The sequence below is a fragment of the Papio anubis genome, chromosome 1, assembly GCF_008728515.1.
Source record: "Papio anubis isolate 15944 chromosome 1, Panubis1.0, whole genome shotgun sequence".
Taxonomy (NCBI): Eukaryota; Metazoa; Chordata; class Mammalia; order Primates; family Cercopithecidae; genus Papio; species Papio anubis.
Genome location: NC_044976.1, coordinates 51284050 through 51302141, shown reverse-complemented (window position 1 = coordinate 51302141; position 18092 = coordinate 51284050). Strand labels below are relative to the sequence as shown.

Sequence of the window (18092 nt, the reverse complement as noted above, 5' to 3'; positions counted from 1 at the left end):
TCATCAAGCAGAATTAACATTCCTAAATGCATATGAACTTACTAATAGATTCAAAATTCATGGAGCAAAAAATTGAAAGGATATGGGAGGCCAAGGCAAGAGGATTGCTTTAGCCCAGTTCAAAGACCAGCCTGGGCAACATAGGGAAACCACCATCTTAATTAAAAATAAAAAGTTAGAAGGATAAAAAGAAAGCATGGGCGTGGTGGCTCACGCCTGTAATCCCAGCACTTTGGGAGGCCGAGATGGGCGGATCACGAGGTCAGGAGATCGAGACCATCCTGGCTAACACGGTGAAACCCGTCTCTACTAAAATACAAAAAAAATTAGCCGGGCGTGGTGGCGGGCGCCTGTAGTCCCAGCTACTCGGGAGGCTGAGGCAGGAGAATGGCGTGAACCCGGGAGGCGGAGCTTGCAGTGAGCTAGCAGTCTGGTCGACAGAGCGAGACTCCGTCTCAAAAAAAAACACAAGAAATCTTGTTTCGATTCCAAGCAGCAAAAAATGTGCTTGAGACGATGCTAGTACACACGTAAAAAAATCCAAGTTTTCCATGAATTACAAATCCACAAATTATACAGCAACTTTTCTAAGTGAGTTCAAAAGAGCACAGGCTAGATCACTGCAGGGCAAAAAGTCTTTCAACAAGGCGTTAATATGTAAAGCACAACCTTAATCAGAGCATTTCCTTCTCTCCATAAACTTTGGGTCGAGCCTTGACCACTCAATCCCTCGAGTTCCCAAAGGGTGGCCCTTGGCGGGTTTTTTCCAAAGTGGGGTCGGAGGTCTGAACACCTGAGGTGAAATTCAAGTTCACGAGCAAGTCAACTCAATTTCAGAGCTCCCAACTTCCCCACATCGGTAAAATGAAGCCTAGCAAAGCCTACAAAAGACTAGGGGTTACTAGACTGCTTTAGAAAGGCTCGGTGGCTGACGCCTATAATCCCAGCACAATGGGAGGCCGAGGCGGGCGGAGCACGAGGTCTGGAGTTCGAGACCATCCCGGCCAACACGGTGAAACCCCGTTTCTACTAAAAATACAAAAAATGAGCCGGGCATGGTGGCACGCGCCTGTAGTCCCGGCTACTCGGGAGGCTGAGGCAGGAGAATCGCTTGAACCCGGGAGGCGGAGGTTGCAGTTGGCCCAGATTGAGACACTGCACTCCACAACAGAGCGAGACTCCATCTCAAAAAAAAAAAAAAAGAAAGGCGACACTTGACATACAGTAGGCGCTAAACACACATTCTTTGGGTTTGCATTTTGTTCAGAACTAAGAGTAACAGGCATTCGGCAAAGGCTGGGAATCGGACGGGGACGGGACCGGGGCGGGGACGGACGCGCGGAACTGAAAGAATCTGACTTCGGGTTCCAGTTCCCCCAGCCGGACTAACCTACTCGCCCGGCCCCGGGCCCAAAAGCCTCAGGTGGTAGCGGTCAAAGGGTCACCGCCTCCGCGGGGCGCCGCGTCCACAACACGCGTGAGGAAACGGTCAAGGTTTGGGGCGTTTGGGTTCACGACGGCAAAAACACCGTCCACCACGGGCCAAGCCGAGTGCCATGCCCTGCACCTACGTCTAAGCTCACAGCACCCTGCACTGGGGCGAGGAATGGTATGAGGCTCGCCCGGGTCTCTGGGACTGGGCTCTCGCCGCGCCGCCTCAGGGCGCAAAGTCCACGCGCCTCGCCCGGCGCAGAAACGTCCCCCGCCCCGCGGCGCCCAGGCCGCCTCCCCAGCAACGCAACTCCGCGGCTACGCCTGCGCCAGGAAAGGGCTCGGCATTTAGACCGCAGCCCCGGGCGGGCCACACTCCCCAGCAAGTGCCTCGGCAGCGTCCCAGGAGACTCGCCGTGCTTGCCGGGGTTGGACGTGGCGCCAGGTCCGCGTAGCAGCCCGCACCCCGGTGCTCACCTGTACCACGCAGCAGCCCAGGGCATCCTTCTGAGCGTCGGGAGGGACGATGTTCCGGGGCGTGTGGCCCGGGTGCAAGAAATGAACCATGGCGACCCCACTGGCGGGGTGTCAAGCAGAGAGCGGGCGTCGAGCCGGGGCCCGGATCCCGCGAGAACCAGGCGGGCGGCTGCCAAGACGCGCCCACCACGCCTGCGAGGCACACAGAGCTAGCGCCGCGCCAGGCCGGCGGGCTTTTGAAATGCCCGGGGAGGCGACGCGCACGCGGGGGTCGGCCAGCCGCAGACCCCACCCCCCGGGCGGCCTCCTAGCCCCACCCGCCCCCCGACACGCCGCCGCCTGGGCCAACCATCCCCCTCCCGCCTTCCCAGCCTCCTCAGACCAACCTGCCATGGCCCAGCTGCTCATCCACTCCTCCCCAGTCCCGCGCCTCAGGGCTTGAGGGGACATTCCCCGAGGACCGGCTGTGTAGGTTTGGGGAATACTATATATATACACACACACACGTATATGCATACATATATATTCATTATTTCTATATATATATATATTTTGAAGCTTTCATACATTAAAATATATATTTCAAAGACTGTGCCCCTAAAAATCTGGCAACAGCACCTCTCTAACAGTCCTCTCTGTTTCAACTCCTAGAGTCTCTGGATAAATCAAATATAAAACGAATACAAAATATTGGCAAGTATCTACCAAAAAAAGCTATTTAGCTTTCTTGTTACCTAAAAAGTACCTGAGAAGACCCTTATAACCTGCTCCAAGAAAGAAACCCTGAGAGACCCTTCTAACTTTCTCCAAGAAAGAAACTCCACAAGTTAGTACACATTAGCTAATTTCAGAGAAAACAATACCTGGAAAAGGAAAGTTCTCAAGAGCATGAGCCTTGGAGTTTGAATCCTGAATTAGAATGCCTGCTCAGCCGTCTACTGTTGGAGAACCTGGAGCAAGATTCTTGATGTCTTTGAAGCTCAACTTCCTCATCAGTAAATTGGAATGAGAATGCTTTATCTCACACGGTTAATGTAAGGATTAAATAATGTATGTAAAACATATCACAATGCTTGGCACATAGCAAGTCCTTGATAAGTGGCTTGAATTCAGATGTTAAAATTATTTTTAAGTACTTTGCCTAAAACTTTTCTTTCACATTTATTCTTTTATTTAATCCACTTACAAGAAGAAAAAGAAATCCTGTGTTGTAGGTATCATCCCCATTTTACTCACAGGGAAACTGAAGAACTGACAGGTTAAATAGACAACACGTTTTTTAGCCAGCTGATGAGTGGCCAACCTGGGAGACAAAATTGAGTTTCCTCACTGCAAGTCCGATCAATATGCATTTTTGTTTGTTTGTTTGTTTAGATGGAGTCTCACTCTGTTGCCCAGGCTGGAGTCAAGTGGCGCAATCTCAGCCCACTGCAACCTCCACCTCCTGGGTTCAAGTGATTCTCCTGCCTCAGCCTCCCAAGTAGCGGGGACTCCAGGCGTGCGCCACCACGCCCGGCTAATTTTTGTATTTTTAGTAGAGGCGGCGTTTCACCATGTTGGCCAGGATGGTCCTCATGATCTGCTGGCCTCAGCCTCCCAAAATGTTGGGATTACAGGCGTGAGCCACCGTGCCCCGCCAATATGCTTTTGTTAACGGTGGAGGGTGTTCATGTTCTTGGTGTCTTGAACAAAGAATTGGACAAAATGCACAAACAAGGAAGGAATGAAGGAATTTATTGAAAATGAAAGTACACTCCATAATGCCACAATGTGGGAGTGGGCCCGAGCACTGGGGCTCAAAAGCCCCATTACAGAATTTTTGGGAGTTTAAATACCCTCTACTTCGGGTATGCCCTATGTAAATGAAGAGGATGAAGGAAAGTTACAAAGTCATTTCCTTGGGGCATGCCCAATGGAGAGGATATTTCTTTTACAGCTGAAGTGTGAATTTCAGCAATTTTAACTTTAATATAAAACCTGGTAAGTTATAAGGTTTGACTATTTCCAGCATAGCTAGAGGTGTGGCCAACTCCACATGTCCCAGGCCTTACCGAGCTAGAAAGCAGGCAAGTTAAACAGTTTTCAAAAGCCAAGGAAGCACTTTATGACCTTAAAGCATTTAGCAAACCTAATATTTGAACATAATTTTAACCACGTTTACATTTTGAAGACATTTGTATTTTATCAGTAATCTTTAAGCCCATCTTTATTTCCCAAAGATTACCCAAGTCACATGAACTAAAGGCATTGTTTTTCACTTTGCTGACAAAATATTTTATTTAAGCTCTTATTATTAAACCAATTAATTTAAAACCTAACACATGAGGCCAGGTATGGTGGTTTACGCCTGTAATCCCAGCACTGTGGGAGGCCAAGATGGGTGGATCACCTGAAGTCAGGAGTTCAAGACCAGCCTGGCCAACATGGTGAAACCCAATCTCTACTAAAAATACAAAAAAAAAAAAAAAATTACCTGGGCATTGTGGTGCATCCCTGTAATCCCAGCTATTTGGGAAGCTGAGCCAGGAGATTTGCTTGAACCCAGGAGGCAGAGGTTGCAGTGAGGTGAGATTGCACCATTGCACTCCAGTCTTATGACAAAGTGAGATTTTGTTGAAAAAAATAAAAATAAGTAAATAAGGCCGGGCGCGGTGGCTCAAGCCTGTAATCCCAGCACTTTGGGAGGCCGAGACGGGCGGATCACGAGGTCAGGAGATCGAGACCATCCTGGCTAACACGGTGAAACTCCGTCTCTACTAAAAATACAAAAACTTAGCCGGGCGAGGTGGCGGGCGCCTGTAGTCCCAGCTACTCGGGAGGCTGAGGCAGGAGAATGGCGTAAACCCGGGAGGCGGAGCTTGCAGTGAGCTGAGATCCGGCCACTGCACTCACATGCCTGGAGTGACAGAGGCGAGCAGATCACCTGAGGTTGGGGCTTGAGACCAGCCTGACCAACATGGAGAAACCCCGTCTCTACTAAAAAAATAAAAATGAGCTGGGTATGGTGGCGTGCACCTATAGTCCCAGCTACTCGGGAGGCTGAGGCTGGAGAATCCCTTGAACACGGGAGGCGGAGGTTGCAGTGAGTCGAGATGACGCCAGTGCACTCCAGCCTGGCGACAGAGTGAGACTCCCTTTATTAAAAAATAAATAAAAATTTAAAAATGGGCTTTGCTGTTTCTGTCACGGGCACAAGCGGTGGCCTGATTGTCAGTCTTCTCCCGGCATTTTTAAGGCCAGGAGCCAAGTGCTGCATCTGGGCAAATAACTTACAGAACGGTTTCACTTTTAAAATTATTGTTGTTGGCCAGGTAGGGTGGCTCACTCCTGTAATCCCAGCACTGTGGGAGGCCAAGGTGCATGGATCACCTGAGGTCAGGAGTTCCCGACCAGCCTGGCCAACATGATGAAACCCTGTCTCTACTAAAAATACAACCATTAGCCAAGCATGGTGGCAGGCGCCTGTAATCTCAGCTACTTGGGAGACTAAGGCAAGAGAATAACTTGAACCTGGGAGGTGGAGGTTGCAGTGAGCCAGGATCGTGCCATTGCACTCCAGCTTGGGCGACAAAAGGGAAACTCTGTCTCAAAAAAAAAAATAAATAAATAAAATCGGCTGGGCGCAGTGGCTCATGCCTGTAATCCCAGCACTTCGGGAGGCCGAGGTGGGTGGATCACCTGAGGTCAGGAGTTCAAAACCAGCCTGGCCAACATGGTGAAACTCTATCTCTACTAAAAATACAAAATTACCTGGGCTTAGTGGCAGATGCCTGTAATCCTAGCTACTCAGGAGGCTGAGGCAGAAGAATCTCTTAAACGTGGGAGGCAGAGGTTGCAGTGAGCCGAGATTGCGCCATTGCACTCCAGCCTGGGCAAAAGATCAAGACTCTGTCTCAAACAAAAATAAAAAATAAATAACAATAAATTTTAAAAATGAAATTATTGTTGTTATTATTTGGAGCAGAGGACAGTTGATCTAGTGCACCCTGTCCTGTGTCTTTTGATACTCTATGTTTAAGGAAAAAAACCAATTATGTGTTTTATTTTATGCATCAGTTTTGGAGGGCTTCCGGCTATCCCCTTTTCCTCATATTCTACTGAGATTATACAAAGCAGCATGTTGCCAGGTGTGGCGGCTCATGCCTGTAATCCCAGCCCTTAGGGCGACAGAGACAGGAGGATAGCTCGAGCCCAGGAGTACAAGACCTGCCTGGGCAATATAGCGAGACCCCATTCTCCACAAAAAGGAAAAAATAAAAATAAAAAAAACAAAGCAGCATGTTTTCCACAGAGTAGAAAATCCAATGGCAAGATACTATGTAGGTTTGAGCTGGGTGCAGTGGTTCAAGCTTGTAATTAATCTCATTGGCAGGCTAAAGTGGGAGGAGTGCTTGAGTCCAGGAGTTTGATGCCAGCCTGGGCAATGTAGTGAGACCCCCTCCCACATCTTTCTTTATTTTTATTTATTTATTTATTTATTTTTGAGAGGGAGTCTCGCTGTGTCACCAGACTGGAGTGCAGTGGCGCGATCTCGGCTCACTGAAGCCTCCGCCTCCTGGGTTCAAACGATTCTCCTGCCTCAGCCTCCAGAATAGCTGGGATTACAGGCGTGCAACCATGCCCCCATGCCCAGCTAATTTTGTTTTGTTTTGTTTTTTGACAGAGTTTCGCTTTTGTTGCCCATGCTAGAGAGCAATGGCGCGATCTCGGCTCACTGCAACCTCCGCCTCTCGGGTTGAAGCGATTCTCCTGCCTCAGCCTCTTGAGTAGCTGGGATTACAGGCATCTGCCACCACGCCCAGCTAATTTTGTATTTTTGGTAGAGACAGGGTTTCTCCATGCTGGTCAGGCTGGTCTCCAACTCATGACCTCAGGTGATCCGCCCACCTGGCCCTCCCAAAGTGATGGGATTACAGGCGTGAGCCACCGAGCCCTGCCAGCCCACATCTTAAACAAAAATTAAGAAAAAAATAGTGTGGATGTTTAATCTACAAGTTGCTCTATTTGCTACCTGTGTGATTTGAGGCAAGTCATTTGACCTCAGTAGGCTTCCCCTCATCTGAAAAGTGGAGGATAATTATCTTCCCTACAAGACTTTTTTTTTTTTTTTTTGAGATGGAGTTTTGCTAGGTCTCCCAGGCTGGAGTGCAATGGCACCATCTCGGCTCACTGTAACCTCTGCCTCCTGCGTTCAAGCAATTCTCCTGCCTCAGCCTCCCAAGTAGCTGGGATTATAGGCACCCGCCACCATGCCAGGGTAGTGTTTTGTTTTTTTTTTTTGAGACAGAGTTTTGCTCTTGTCACCGGGGCGGGAATACAATGGCCCGATCTCAGCTCACTGCAACCTCCGCCTCCTGGGTTCAAGTGATTTGCATGCCTCAGACTCCCGAGTACCTGGGATTACAAGCGCCTACCACCAAGCCTGGCTAATTTTTGTATTTTTAGTAGAGATGGGGTTTCGCCAAGTTGGTTAGGCTGGTCTCAAACTCCTGACCTCAGGTGATCCACCCGCCTTGGCCTCCCAAGGTGCTGGGATTACACAGCAGCCATAACGCCCGGCCCTTGCCTGACTAATTTTTGCATTTTTAGTAGAGACGGGGTTTCACCATGTTGGCCAGGCTGGTCTCAAATTCCTTATCTCAAGTGATTTATCCGCCTCGGCCTCCCAAAGTGCTGGGATTACAGGCATGAGCCACTGGGCCTGGCCTTAAATGGTTCCTTTTATAATATGTATTAATGTTCAGGGACAGGAGAGTTAAGGTTTGCTGTTGTTGTTGTTTTCTTATCTCTTAGATTTACATTCCGGTCTAGGAGACACTCTTCAGAGGCAATCCTTGACTGAGTCACTGCAAGATGAACTTATTTACTTTTTTTTTTTTTTTGAGACTGTGTTTCACTCTGTTGCCGAGGCTAGAGTGCAGTGGCACGATCTTGGCTGCAACCTCTTGCCTCCTGGGTTCAAGTGATTCTCCTGTCTCTGCCTCCTGAGTAGATGGGATAGTAGTTGTGAGTCACCATGCCCAGCTAATTTTTGTATTTTTAGTAGAGACAGAGTTTCACCATGTTGGCCAGGCTGGTCTTGAACTCCTGACCTCAGGTGAGCTGCCTGTCTCGGCCTCCCAAAGTGCTGGGATTACAAGTGTGAGCCTCTGAGCCTGGCATGCAAAATGATTTTAAACAGCTATCCTACTGAAATGAAAGCATAGGAGTCTTCATCTTCAACATCTGGCCACCGGCATCACCTCCCCAACCCTGCTCCAAAGACTGGCTTCTGGAAGCCGAGAGCTCTTATGACTACTCCACACTATGACTTGCTTTTTCATAAATTGGAGCCTGTATAAAGGCTGAATTTTGAGGCTGCATTAGAGTCTTAAATTATAAGGGATGAAAACGATTAATGTGAATGCTCAAGGTTTCCACCCTTTGCTCCCACTTCTCAATTTGTGGAGTTATGCAGATAGACCAATTCACTGGACTTTTGTGATGTAGATTGACGCCAGACTAGAAGATAAGAGTGTCATGGGGAAAGAAAGGAACACTTCAGTTAAGAAGTGGCTAAGTCAATCAACATAACAAAAACTTCAAGTAGGGGAAAGGGAAGAATAAAGGATGGCTTTTCATTTTTAATTTATTTTTATTTATTATTATTTTTTTTGGAGACAGGGTCTCACTCTGTCACCCAGGCCGGAGGCAGTGGTGGGATCTTGGCTCACTGCAACGTTGACCTCTGGGTCCCAGAGCAATTCTCCTGCCTCAGCCTCCAGAGTAGCTGGGATTACAGGCATGCACCACCATACCTGGCTAATTTTTGTATTTTTGGTAGAGACAGGGTTTCACCATGTTGGCCAGGTTGATCTAGAACTCCTGACCTCAAGTGATCCGTCTGCCTTGGCCTCCCAAAGTGCTGGGATTACAGGTATGAGCCACTGTGCCTGGCCTTTAATTCTCTTTTCTTTCCCCTTCCTTCCTCCCTTCCTTCCTTCCTTCCTTCCTTCCTTCCTTCCTTCCTTCCTTCCTTCCTTCCTCCCTCCCTCCCTCCCTCCCTCCCTCCCTCCCTCCCTTCCTTCTTTTTTTGTGATGGCTATGTACCACGTAGCTTAACAACTTGTTTGTTTCAATATTAGCTAAAGGAATTTTTCTTCCTATGCATGGCCCATAGTAACACCAGTATCTGAGAATGAAACCCCATGGAGAAGACATCTCTGAGATATAGTAGAAACCAAGCCTTGGTCAGGTGCGGTGGCTCACGCCTGTAATCCCAGCACTTTGGGAGGCCAAGGTGGGCTGATCACAAGGTCAGGAGTTTGAGACCAGCCTGACTAACATGGAGAAACCCCGTCTCTACTAAAAATACAAAAATTAGCCTAGTATGGTGGCAAGCGCCTATAATCCCAGCTACTCAGGAGGCTGAGGCAGGAGAATCGCTTGAATCCAGGAGGTGGAGGTTGCAGTGAGCTGAGATCGTCCCACTGCACTCCAGCCTGGGCAACAGAGCGAGACTCGGTCTCAAAAAAAAAAAAAAAAAAGAAACCAAGCCATGGTGGTATTTTTGAGATGTGGATCCAGTTCTCCAGGAAGCTCGACCTGCAGGTCAGTCACGTAAGATGATGCATTTCTTCTCTTCTTCCTCCTCCTTTTCTTTATGCTTTTTTGTTAAGCCAGTTTTCCTTGTGTTGTCTTGTTGCTGCTGCTCTTAGTAACTGAGTCTCATTTGATACTTAAATGAAGGGACATTTACTATAATAAGTAATGAGAATCTTACCTATATTCAGATTTTCTTTTTTACAAGTTGTACATAATAATATTACTATATTTACAAGTTTAATATTAGTCAGGGTTCTTCAGAGAAACACTACTCTGTGTGTGTGTGTGTCTGTGTGTGTGTGTGTGTGCTGAACTGGCTCATTCGATTATGGAGGGTAGCAAGTCCAAAATATACAAGGTGGCAGGTGGGCTAAAGACTCTAGGAATTGCTGATATTGCAGTTCAAATAGTAGGTCATTTGCTGCAGAACTCTTTCCTGCTCGCAGAAGTCAGTATTTTGTTTTCCTTAGACCCTCAACTGATGGGATGAGGCCCATCACATCCTGGAGGGCAGACTACTTTACTCAGAGTCCACCAATTTAAATGTTAATCTCATCCAAAAACACCATCACTGGATCATCCAGAGTATTGTTTGATCAAATACTGGCATTGTGGCCCAGCCAAATTGACTCATGAATTTAGACATCACAAATATATAGTAATGATAGTGGCCACTTTTTCTTTTTAGCTCTTACTATTTGTTAGGTACAAGCATAGTTTTTTTGTTTTTGTTTTTTATTTTGAGACAGTCTGTCACCCAGGCTGGAGTGCAGTGGCGCGATCTCGGCTCACTGCAACCACCACCTTCCAGGTTCAAGCGATTCTCTAGCCTCAGCCTCCCCAAGTAGCTAGGATTATAGGCGCTTGCCACGACACCCAGCTAATTTTTGTATTTTTAGTAGAGACGGGATTTCGCCATGCTGGCCAGGCTGGTCTCAAATTCCTGGCCTCAAGTGATCCGCCTGCCTTGGCCTCCCAAGGTGCTGGGATTACAAGGGTGAACGACCGGGCCTGGCCCTACAAGCGTAATTTTAATGAGTTCTCAAACAATCCTTTGATGTAGGTGCTGTTATTTTTACAAATGTGGAACTAACACTAACGGAAAGAAACTTGTCTGAGGCCATATAGCTAATAGTAGAACCAGGACATGAACCTGGTTTGTGATTCCAAAACCCAGGCTCTTAAGAAACAAACCATATTGCCATTTCAAGTCTACCAGTCTGCCATGCTTTGGTCATTTTTGGCAGAATACTTTAGCAGCATAGGGAAAAGGTAACCGGAAAACACACCTTTTTAAATTTTTTCATTCAGGTTTATTAAGCTCTAACTGCTGAGAATGTGTTAAACTCAAGAGGTATCATGTGTTAAAGCACACTAAATATGACCTGAGGACTCCATACTTCTATATTTGAGTCCTTGGGGATGAACTATAACCTAGCTTAAGAGTCAGACAAGGCTGGGCGCGGTGGTTCAAAGTGCTGTAATCCCAGCACTTTGGGAGCCCAAGGTGGGCAGATCACCTGAGGTCAGGAGTTGAGGCCAGCCTGGCCAACATGTGGAAACCCCGTCTCTACTAAACATATAAAAATTAGCCGGGCATGGTGGTGATCACCTGTAATCCCAGCTACTCGGGAGGCTGAAACAGGAGAATTCCTTGAACCTGGGAGGCAGAGGTTGCAGTGAGCAGAGATCACACCACTGCACTCCAGCCTGGACAACAGAGTGAGACTTCATCTCAAAAAAAAAAAAAAAAAAAAAATCATTGGGGCGCAGTGGCTCTTTGGGAGGCCGAGGTGGGCAGATCATGAGGTCAGGAGTTTGAGTCCAGCCTGGCCAACATAGTGAAACCCTGTCTCTAGTAAAAACACAAAAATTAGACGGGCACGGTGGCACACGCCTGTAGTCCCAGCTACTCGGGAGACTGAGGCAGGAGAATCTCCTGAACCCGGGAGGCGGAGGTTGTGGTGAGCCGAGATCACGTCCTGCCACCGCACTCCAGCCTGGGCAACAGAGCAAGACTCTGTCTCAAAAAGAAAGAAAGAAAGAAAGAAAAGTAGACAACATTGAAAACCGAACTTAATAGTATGCACCTGTAACAATGGCTGAGTGTTGGCCAATCCTAGCGGGCATGCTTCAACCACTCATAGACTGCTGAATGTTCAAACTGCATTCAAATAAGGCAAACACCGAGTTACCGAGTTTTTTTTTTTTTTAGAGGAGTCTCGCTCTGTGGCTCAGGCTGGAGTGCAGTGGCGTGATCTCTGCTAACTCAAGCTCCGCCTCCTGGGCTCACACCATTCTCCTGCCTCAGCCTCCCGAGTAGCTGGGACTACAAGCACCCACCACCATACCCGGCTAATTTTTTGTACTTTTAGTAGAGATGAGGTTTCACCGTGTTACAGGATGGTCTCGATCTCCTGACCTCGTGATCCGCCCACGGAGCATTGCTCTGTTGCCCAGACTAGAGTACAGTGGTGTGATCTTGGCTCACCATAACTTCTGCCTCTTGGGTTCAAGCTATTCTTCTGCCTCAGGCTTCCGAGTAGCTGGGACTACAGGCACCCATGACCTGGGTAATTTTTTTCATTTTTTATTTTTAGTAGAGATGGGGTTTCACCATGTTGGCCAGGCTGGTCTTGAACTCCTGACCTCAAGTGATCAGCCCGCCTTGGCCTCCCAAAGTGCAGGGATTACAGGCATGAGCCACCGCGCCGGGCCCAGTCTCACTGTTTCTGTACCTCACTTCTGATTCCTGTATGCCACTTTACCTTTTTTATCTATACATTTGTTCTGATCACGCGGCACCCCAGGAGTCTCTGTGAATCTGCTGTGATTCTCGGGACTGCCTGATTCTCGAATGGTTCATTGCTCCATTAAACTCCTTTAAATTTAATTCAGCTGAAGTTTCTCTTTTATCAGATGGTGTCAGAAGTGGGTTCTGAAGTGGAGCTTCTAGTGACGCCCAGGAGTGCTGAGTGAACACGCAAGGTACCAGCAGGACCCACTTTTGTGTCCATGATCTCCCGGAGTGGCTGGGGATCGTAGCTAAGCTCCCTCTCAGATTTTGGAGCTCCATGGATTTGTGTTTGGAGCTCTCCGAGTTTCTTTGAGAAAACTTCTGATCCAAACTGGGTTTGGAGTTGCCACAGAAACTGGACTGGGTCCAGGAACAGGTTTGACCTGGGAATTAACTGGCTTGGATCAAGTTAGAGGCCTCTTACGTCTGGCTGGGTCAGAAAGGAACTGGTAGTAAGCAATAATATTGCAGGGGTTATAAAATGTGGCTTTTGAAATTCACATGGATTTTTGGGTTCTGCCCTTTTGTTTCATTTTTCGTGCGTGCTTAGGTAGGGAAGAAAATCATTGACCAAGTTAATCAAGAGAACCTGAGTAGGCCGGGCGCAGTGGCTTACGTCTGTAATCCCAGCACTTTGGGAGGCCAAGGCGGGTGGATCATGAGGTCAGGAGTTCAAGACCAGCCTGGTCAACGTGGTGAAACCCCATCTCTACTAATAATACAAAAATTAGCCGGGCGTGGTGGTGTGTGCCTGTAATCCCAGCTACTTGGGAGGCAGAGGCAAAAGAATCACTTGAACCCAGGAGGTGGAGGTTGCAGTGAGCTGAGACCACGCCACTGCACTCCAGCCTGGCAACAGAGTGAGACTCCGTCTCAGAAAAAGAAAAAAAAAAAAAGAACCTGAGTAAAGTCAATATTTTAGGGAAAAATGGGAAAATGGGATCCTTAATTTCTGGAAAACTGAGTTCCTTTTGGCTTATACATTAAGCCTGGGAGGCAGTGAAGTCTTACAGAAATGGCAAAATCTTACTAAAGATAACTTACAGTGGAATGTTCCAAATGAACAACAATGCACTGCAGTACATTTAAACTTAAGGGCTCTCGGTCAAGCCCCTTTTGGCTAAGAACAGGTTTGGTACTACAGCATGTCAACTGCTATTCTCTTTGGAATAATCTGCCTTGCACTCTTTGCTAATGGCTGTGCATGGCCATTAGGCATGTACAGGATCATGGGACAGGGGAGCGTTTTCCCCCCTAAAAGGGGAAATTTGACAGCTGATGAGACTGCTGGAAAAGATCCCTTTGCTACCGAGAAGCAGCCGCCTGAACGTTTCAGAGTCATTGTAATGGGTGGGTCTTTCTCTGGCTTCCCTGATCATTTCGCCTTCCCAACTCTGCCGCAGGCAATGCTTTTCTCTCTCTCCTTTCCCTTTCTTTTCTTTTTTACTTTTGGGATAGAGTCTTGCTCCATCACTCAGGCTGGATGGAGTGCAGTGGCAAGATCTCGGCTCACTGCAACCTCCGCCTCCCGGGTTCACGCAATTCTCCTACCTCAGCCAACTGAATAGCGGGGACTACAGGCGTGCGCCACCACACCCAGCTAATTTTTTGTATTTTAAGTAGAGACGGGGTTTCATCCTGTTGGTCAAGCTGGTCTTGAACTCCTGACCTGAAACAATCCACCCACCTTGGCCTCCGAAAATGCTGGGATTACAGGCATGAGCCACCACGCCTGGCCCGGCTCCTGGTTTTTTTTTTTTCTTTGGTGAGACGGAGATTTACTCTTGTTGCCCAGGTTGGAGTGCAATGGCACAATCTCGGCTCACCATCCTCCGCCTCCCGGGTTTCAAGCGATTCTCCTGCCTCAGCCTTCAGTGGCTGGGATTACAGGCATGTCACATTGCCAACTAATTTTTGTATTTTAGTAGAGACAGGGTCTCACCATGTTGCCAGGCTGATCTCGAACTCCTGACCTCAGGTGATCCGCCCACCTCAGCCTCCCAAAGTGCTGGGATTACAGGCGTGAGCCACTGTGCCCACAACCAGGCATTGCTTGCCGATCAAATTTCCGGCTTCTCTCCTCTGTGCAAATGGATTTGAATGAATGGTAAAAATCACTGTTTGTCGGCGGGCCGCGTGGCTCAAGCCTGTAGTCAGCACTCTGGAAACGAGGCAGGCCGGATCCGCGAATCGGAGAATCAAAACCATCCTGGCTATCTGATGAAACCCGTCTCTGCTAAAAGCGCAAAACTAGCCGGCGGTGGCGCCTGGTCCCAGCTACCGAAACTGAACAAATGGCATCGCTTCCGAGAGGAGAAGCGAGGAGCTTCTGGCGCGAGCTGAGATCCGACCGCACCAACCGAGCGATGGCGAACTCCATCTCAAAAAAAAAAAAAATGCTGTTTGTCTCCATCTTGTTTTATGTGTCGCCAGGAGCTTACGACCTTGTAACTGTCGTGGCAATACTTTCTCTTAGTCTTAGCCTTCAGGAACAGAGATTTTAGGGTTTATGTCATGATTTAGCTCTAAAAATTATCCTTTAACTAAAAGCCTTTGCAAGCTCAAAATTAACTACTCTAAACTCCTGGGAAGGGGAAAAAGAAGACTGGCATGTGCTGTAGCTCAGTAGTCAAGGCTTTGCCCTTTCACACTAAGCAATTCCTGCTTAGGAAGTAAGTCCTGTCTGGTTTAATATCTGCATGACCTTCTCTAGTCTCTTCTCCACTGACTATCTTAAATCTTCCTTTCTCTGAGAACCTGGGAGGTTACCTTTGGTAAAGTTCAAAAGCCAGGAATATCCAGCCTTTTGGCCTGGCTAAAATTGGGTAATAAGAAATTTTTTTTTTTTTTTTTTTTTTTTTTTTTTTTTTTTTGAGACTGAGTCTGGCTCACAATAGCCCAGGCTGGAGTGCAGTGGCGGGATCAGCTCACTGCAAGCTCCGCCTCGGGTTCCGCCAGTCTCCTGCCTCAGCCTCCCGGACAGCTGGGACCACGAAGCCCGCCACCTCAGCCCGGCTAGTTTTTGTATTTTTTAGTAGAGGCGAGTTCACCGTGTTAGCCAGGATGGTCTGATCTCCTGACCTTGTGATCCGCCCGTCTCGGCCTCCCCAAAGTGCTGGGATTACAGGCTTGAGCCACGGCGCCCGGCGGTAATAAGAAATTTTAAGGAATTTTTATGGCAGGCGGTGAAGCAAACTGAGGCAGCGACGGCGGATCTGGTCAGACCATCTGCCGATGAAACCCACGTCTAAAAAAATACAAAACTAACTGGCTTTAGTGTGAATCCCAGCACTCGAGCTGAGGCAGGCATCGTAAACCGAAGGCCGGGCTTGCAGTGAGCTGAGATCCGGCCACTGCACTCCAGCCTGGCAGCCAGCCTCTGTCTCAAACACTTCCTAAGAATTTTATTAAAAGAGTGCTATATGGTTTAATAAAAGTGGATATTCAAGTTCTAACAGCCTGGACTCCTTGGGAAAAAACAGGGGAGGCACCAGAGACCTTTCACATTTCTTCCAAGCCTGGCATTTTTGTTTACCATTTAAGTAAACTGCAGAAGAAAAAGGGGGAAGGGAAGGAAAGGAGACAGTCAGTTGGCCTCATGCTATCTTCACTGGGTCTTGTTTGGAAAGCTGAATCTCCTTGCTATCTGAATAATGCTTTTTCCTTTTAAAAATTTTCAAGTTGGCCTGGCACTGTGGCTCACACCTGTAATCCCAGCACTTTGGCAGGCTGGTGGGGATCCTGCCTGATGTCAAGGTTTAGATCAGCCTGGCCAACATGGTGAAACCCCATCTCTACTAAAAATACAAAAATTAGCCAGGTGTGGTGGCGCACACCTGTAATCCCAGCTACTTGGGAGGCTGAGGCAGGAGAATCTCTTGAACCCAGGAGGCAGAGGTTGCAGTGAGCCAAGATCGTGACATTGCACTCCAGCCTGGGCAACAAGAATGAAATTCCATCTCAAAAAAAAAAAAAAAAAGAAAGAAAGAAAATTTCAAGTTATCATTTTGGCTAAATGAATGACTTACGGTAACTTAAGATTCTATTTTGTAACATCCAATGTTTTAAACCTTTGATGTTTATTTAACACACTTTTCAAAATCAAGCTCTAGATTATCATGCTAAATCAGCCAATACTGAAATTGTTTAAATATACAATTTGAATGAGCTCCATGGTTTAAGTCAAATTACCTGTGATAACCCATTAGTTACCAGTGCCATGCACCTATATTGGAGAAACAACTGGTATTCAAGAGGACCTAAGTCCAGTGTTAAGCATGGACTCATGAAGAACCAGGACAGCCACCTTGTCTTTCCTGAGTCCTTAAGCTTTTGTTATTAAAGCTTCTGCATTCCATGATTCGTCATGGAAAAGATAAAATAATCCAAATTATATTGATGCGGTGACTTACAAATTGTGGAAACAGTTTAAAACCAATGTTTGCTTCCATATTCCTGGGAAGACAATCAAAGCTTCAAGTGTATTTGTCTACCTGATGGGCCATTTAAACATTTATAAAGGGATTTCGCTGTATTGTCATTTTCTTTTCTTTTTTTTTTTTTGTGAGACGGAGTCTCGCTCTGTCACCCAGGCTGGAGTGCAGCGGCGTGATCTCGGCTCACTGCAAGCTCTGCCTCCCGAGTTCACGCCATTCTCCTGCCTCAGCCTCCTGATTAGCTGGGATTACAGGTGTGAGCCACCATGCCCAGCTAATTTTTGTATTTTTGGTAGAGATGGGGTTTCACCATGTTGGCCAGGCTGGTCTCAAACTCCTGACTTCAGGTGATCCACCTGCTTCGGCCTCCCAAAGTGCTGGGATTACAGAAAATTGGTTTTTTTTTTTTTTTTTTTTTTGAGACGGAGTTTCACTCTTGTTGCCCAGGCTGGAGTGCAATGGCGCAATCTCAGGTCACCGCAACCTCTGCCTCCCGGGTTCAAGCAATTCTCCTGCCTCAGCCTCCTGAGTAGCTGGGATTGCAGGCATGCGCCACCACGCCCAGCTGATCTTGTATTTTTAGTAGAGACAGGATTTCTCCATGTTGGTCAGGCTGGTCTTGAACTTCCGACCTCAGGTGATCCACCCACCTCGGCCTCCCAAAGTGATGGGATTACAGGCATGAACCATTGCGCCTGGCCTAGAAGATTGGATCTTCTGAGAACATCATAGAAAGACTGTCCTTGCTGTCCATACTACAGCAAAACTCTGGAGCCTTGAACCTTGGGTTCATAATCTCACAACTGAAAAGGGTCCTTCCACACTCCTGGAACAGCACACCCACTGGAACCCTTAAGGTAAAACTGACTAGAAACGTTTCTCCCCAGAAGACGATGGCATACTTGATATGAACAGCTTTTCCCAAGATCACAGATGAAGACCTCTACTATCATGAGACTCTCTTATCTTTGAATATTTTTTCCTTGCTTATGCTTCTATGAACAATAGAAATGAAAAGAGGGTCTGTTATGTGCACTTATAGGATATACTTTTATTTGTGAAGGATTTTACAGGCGGCCTTTTACATGAATAACCTTATACTTTAATAGGTAAGAGATGAAGGCCCAATGTAGGTGACAAACTTTAGTGGTACGTATGTTGCCTCACAATCAGTCAAAACTCCTCTTAACCCACATCATGGATTAAAGAGAACACTGCCAGGAGGCCTTCACTGTTCTACAAGGACATCATTTGTTAGGTCCTTTTTTCATGGTTTAGAATAGAAAAGGCAATAATTAGAAATGTCTCCCTCATAATAGGCTCTACAGCAAATGCTACTTTAAAGGCTATCGTTACACAACAGACTT

General features: G+C 47.3%; 1 protein-coding gene across 1 annotated transcript in view; it reads right to left on the bottom strand.

The window, feature by feature from the left end:
- ZYG11A (zyg-11 family member A, cell cycle regulator) overlaps positions 1-2033 on the bottom strand; it is a 60087-nt gene extending 58054 nt beyond the window's left edge. The window contains exon 1 of the mRNA XM_017961561.3: positions 1909-2033. Coding sequence (XP_017817050.1) covers positions 1909-1998 — 90 coding nt within the window. The 5' untranslated portion in view covers positions 1999-2033. The remainder of the gene's footprint in view (positions 1-1908) is intronic.
- Positions 2034-18092: the final 16059 nt, after the last annotated feature.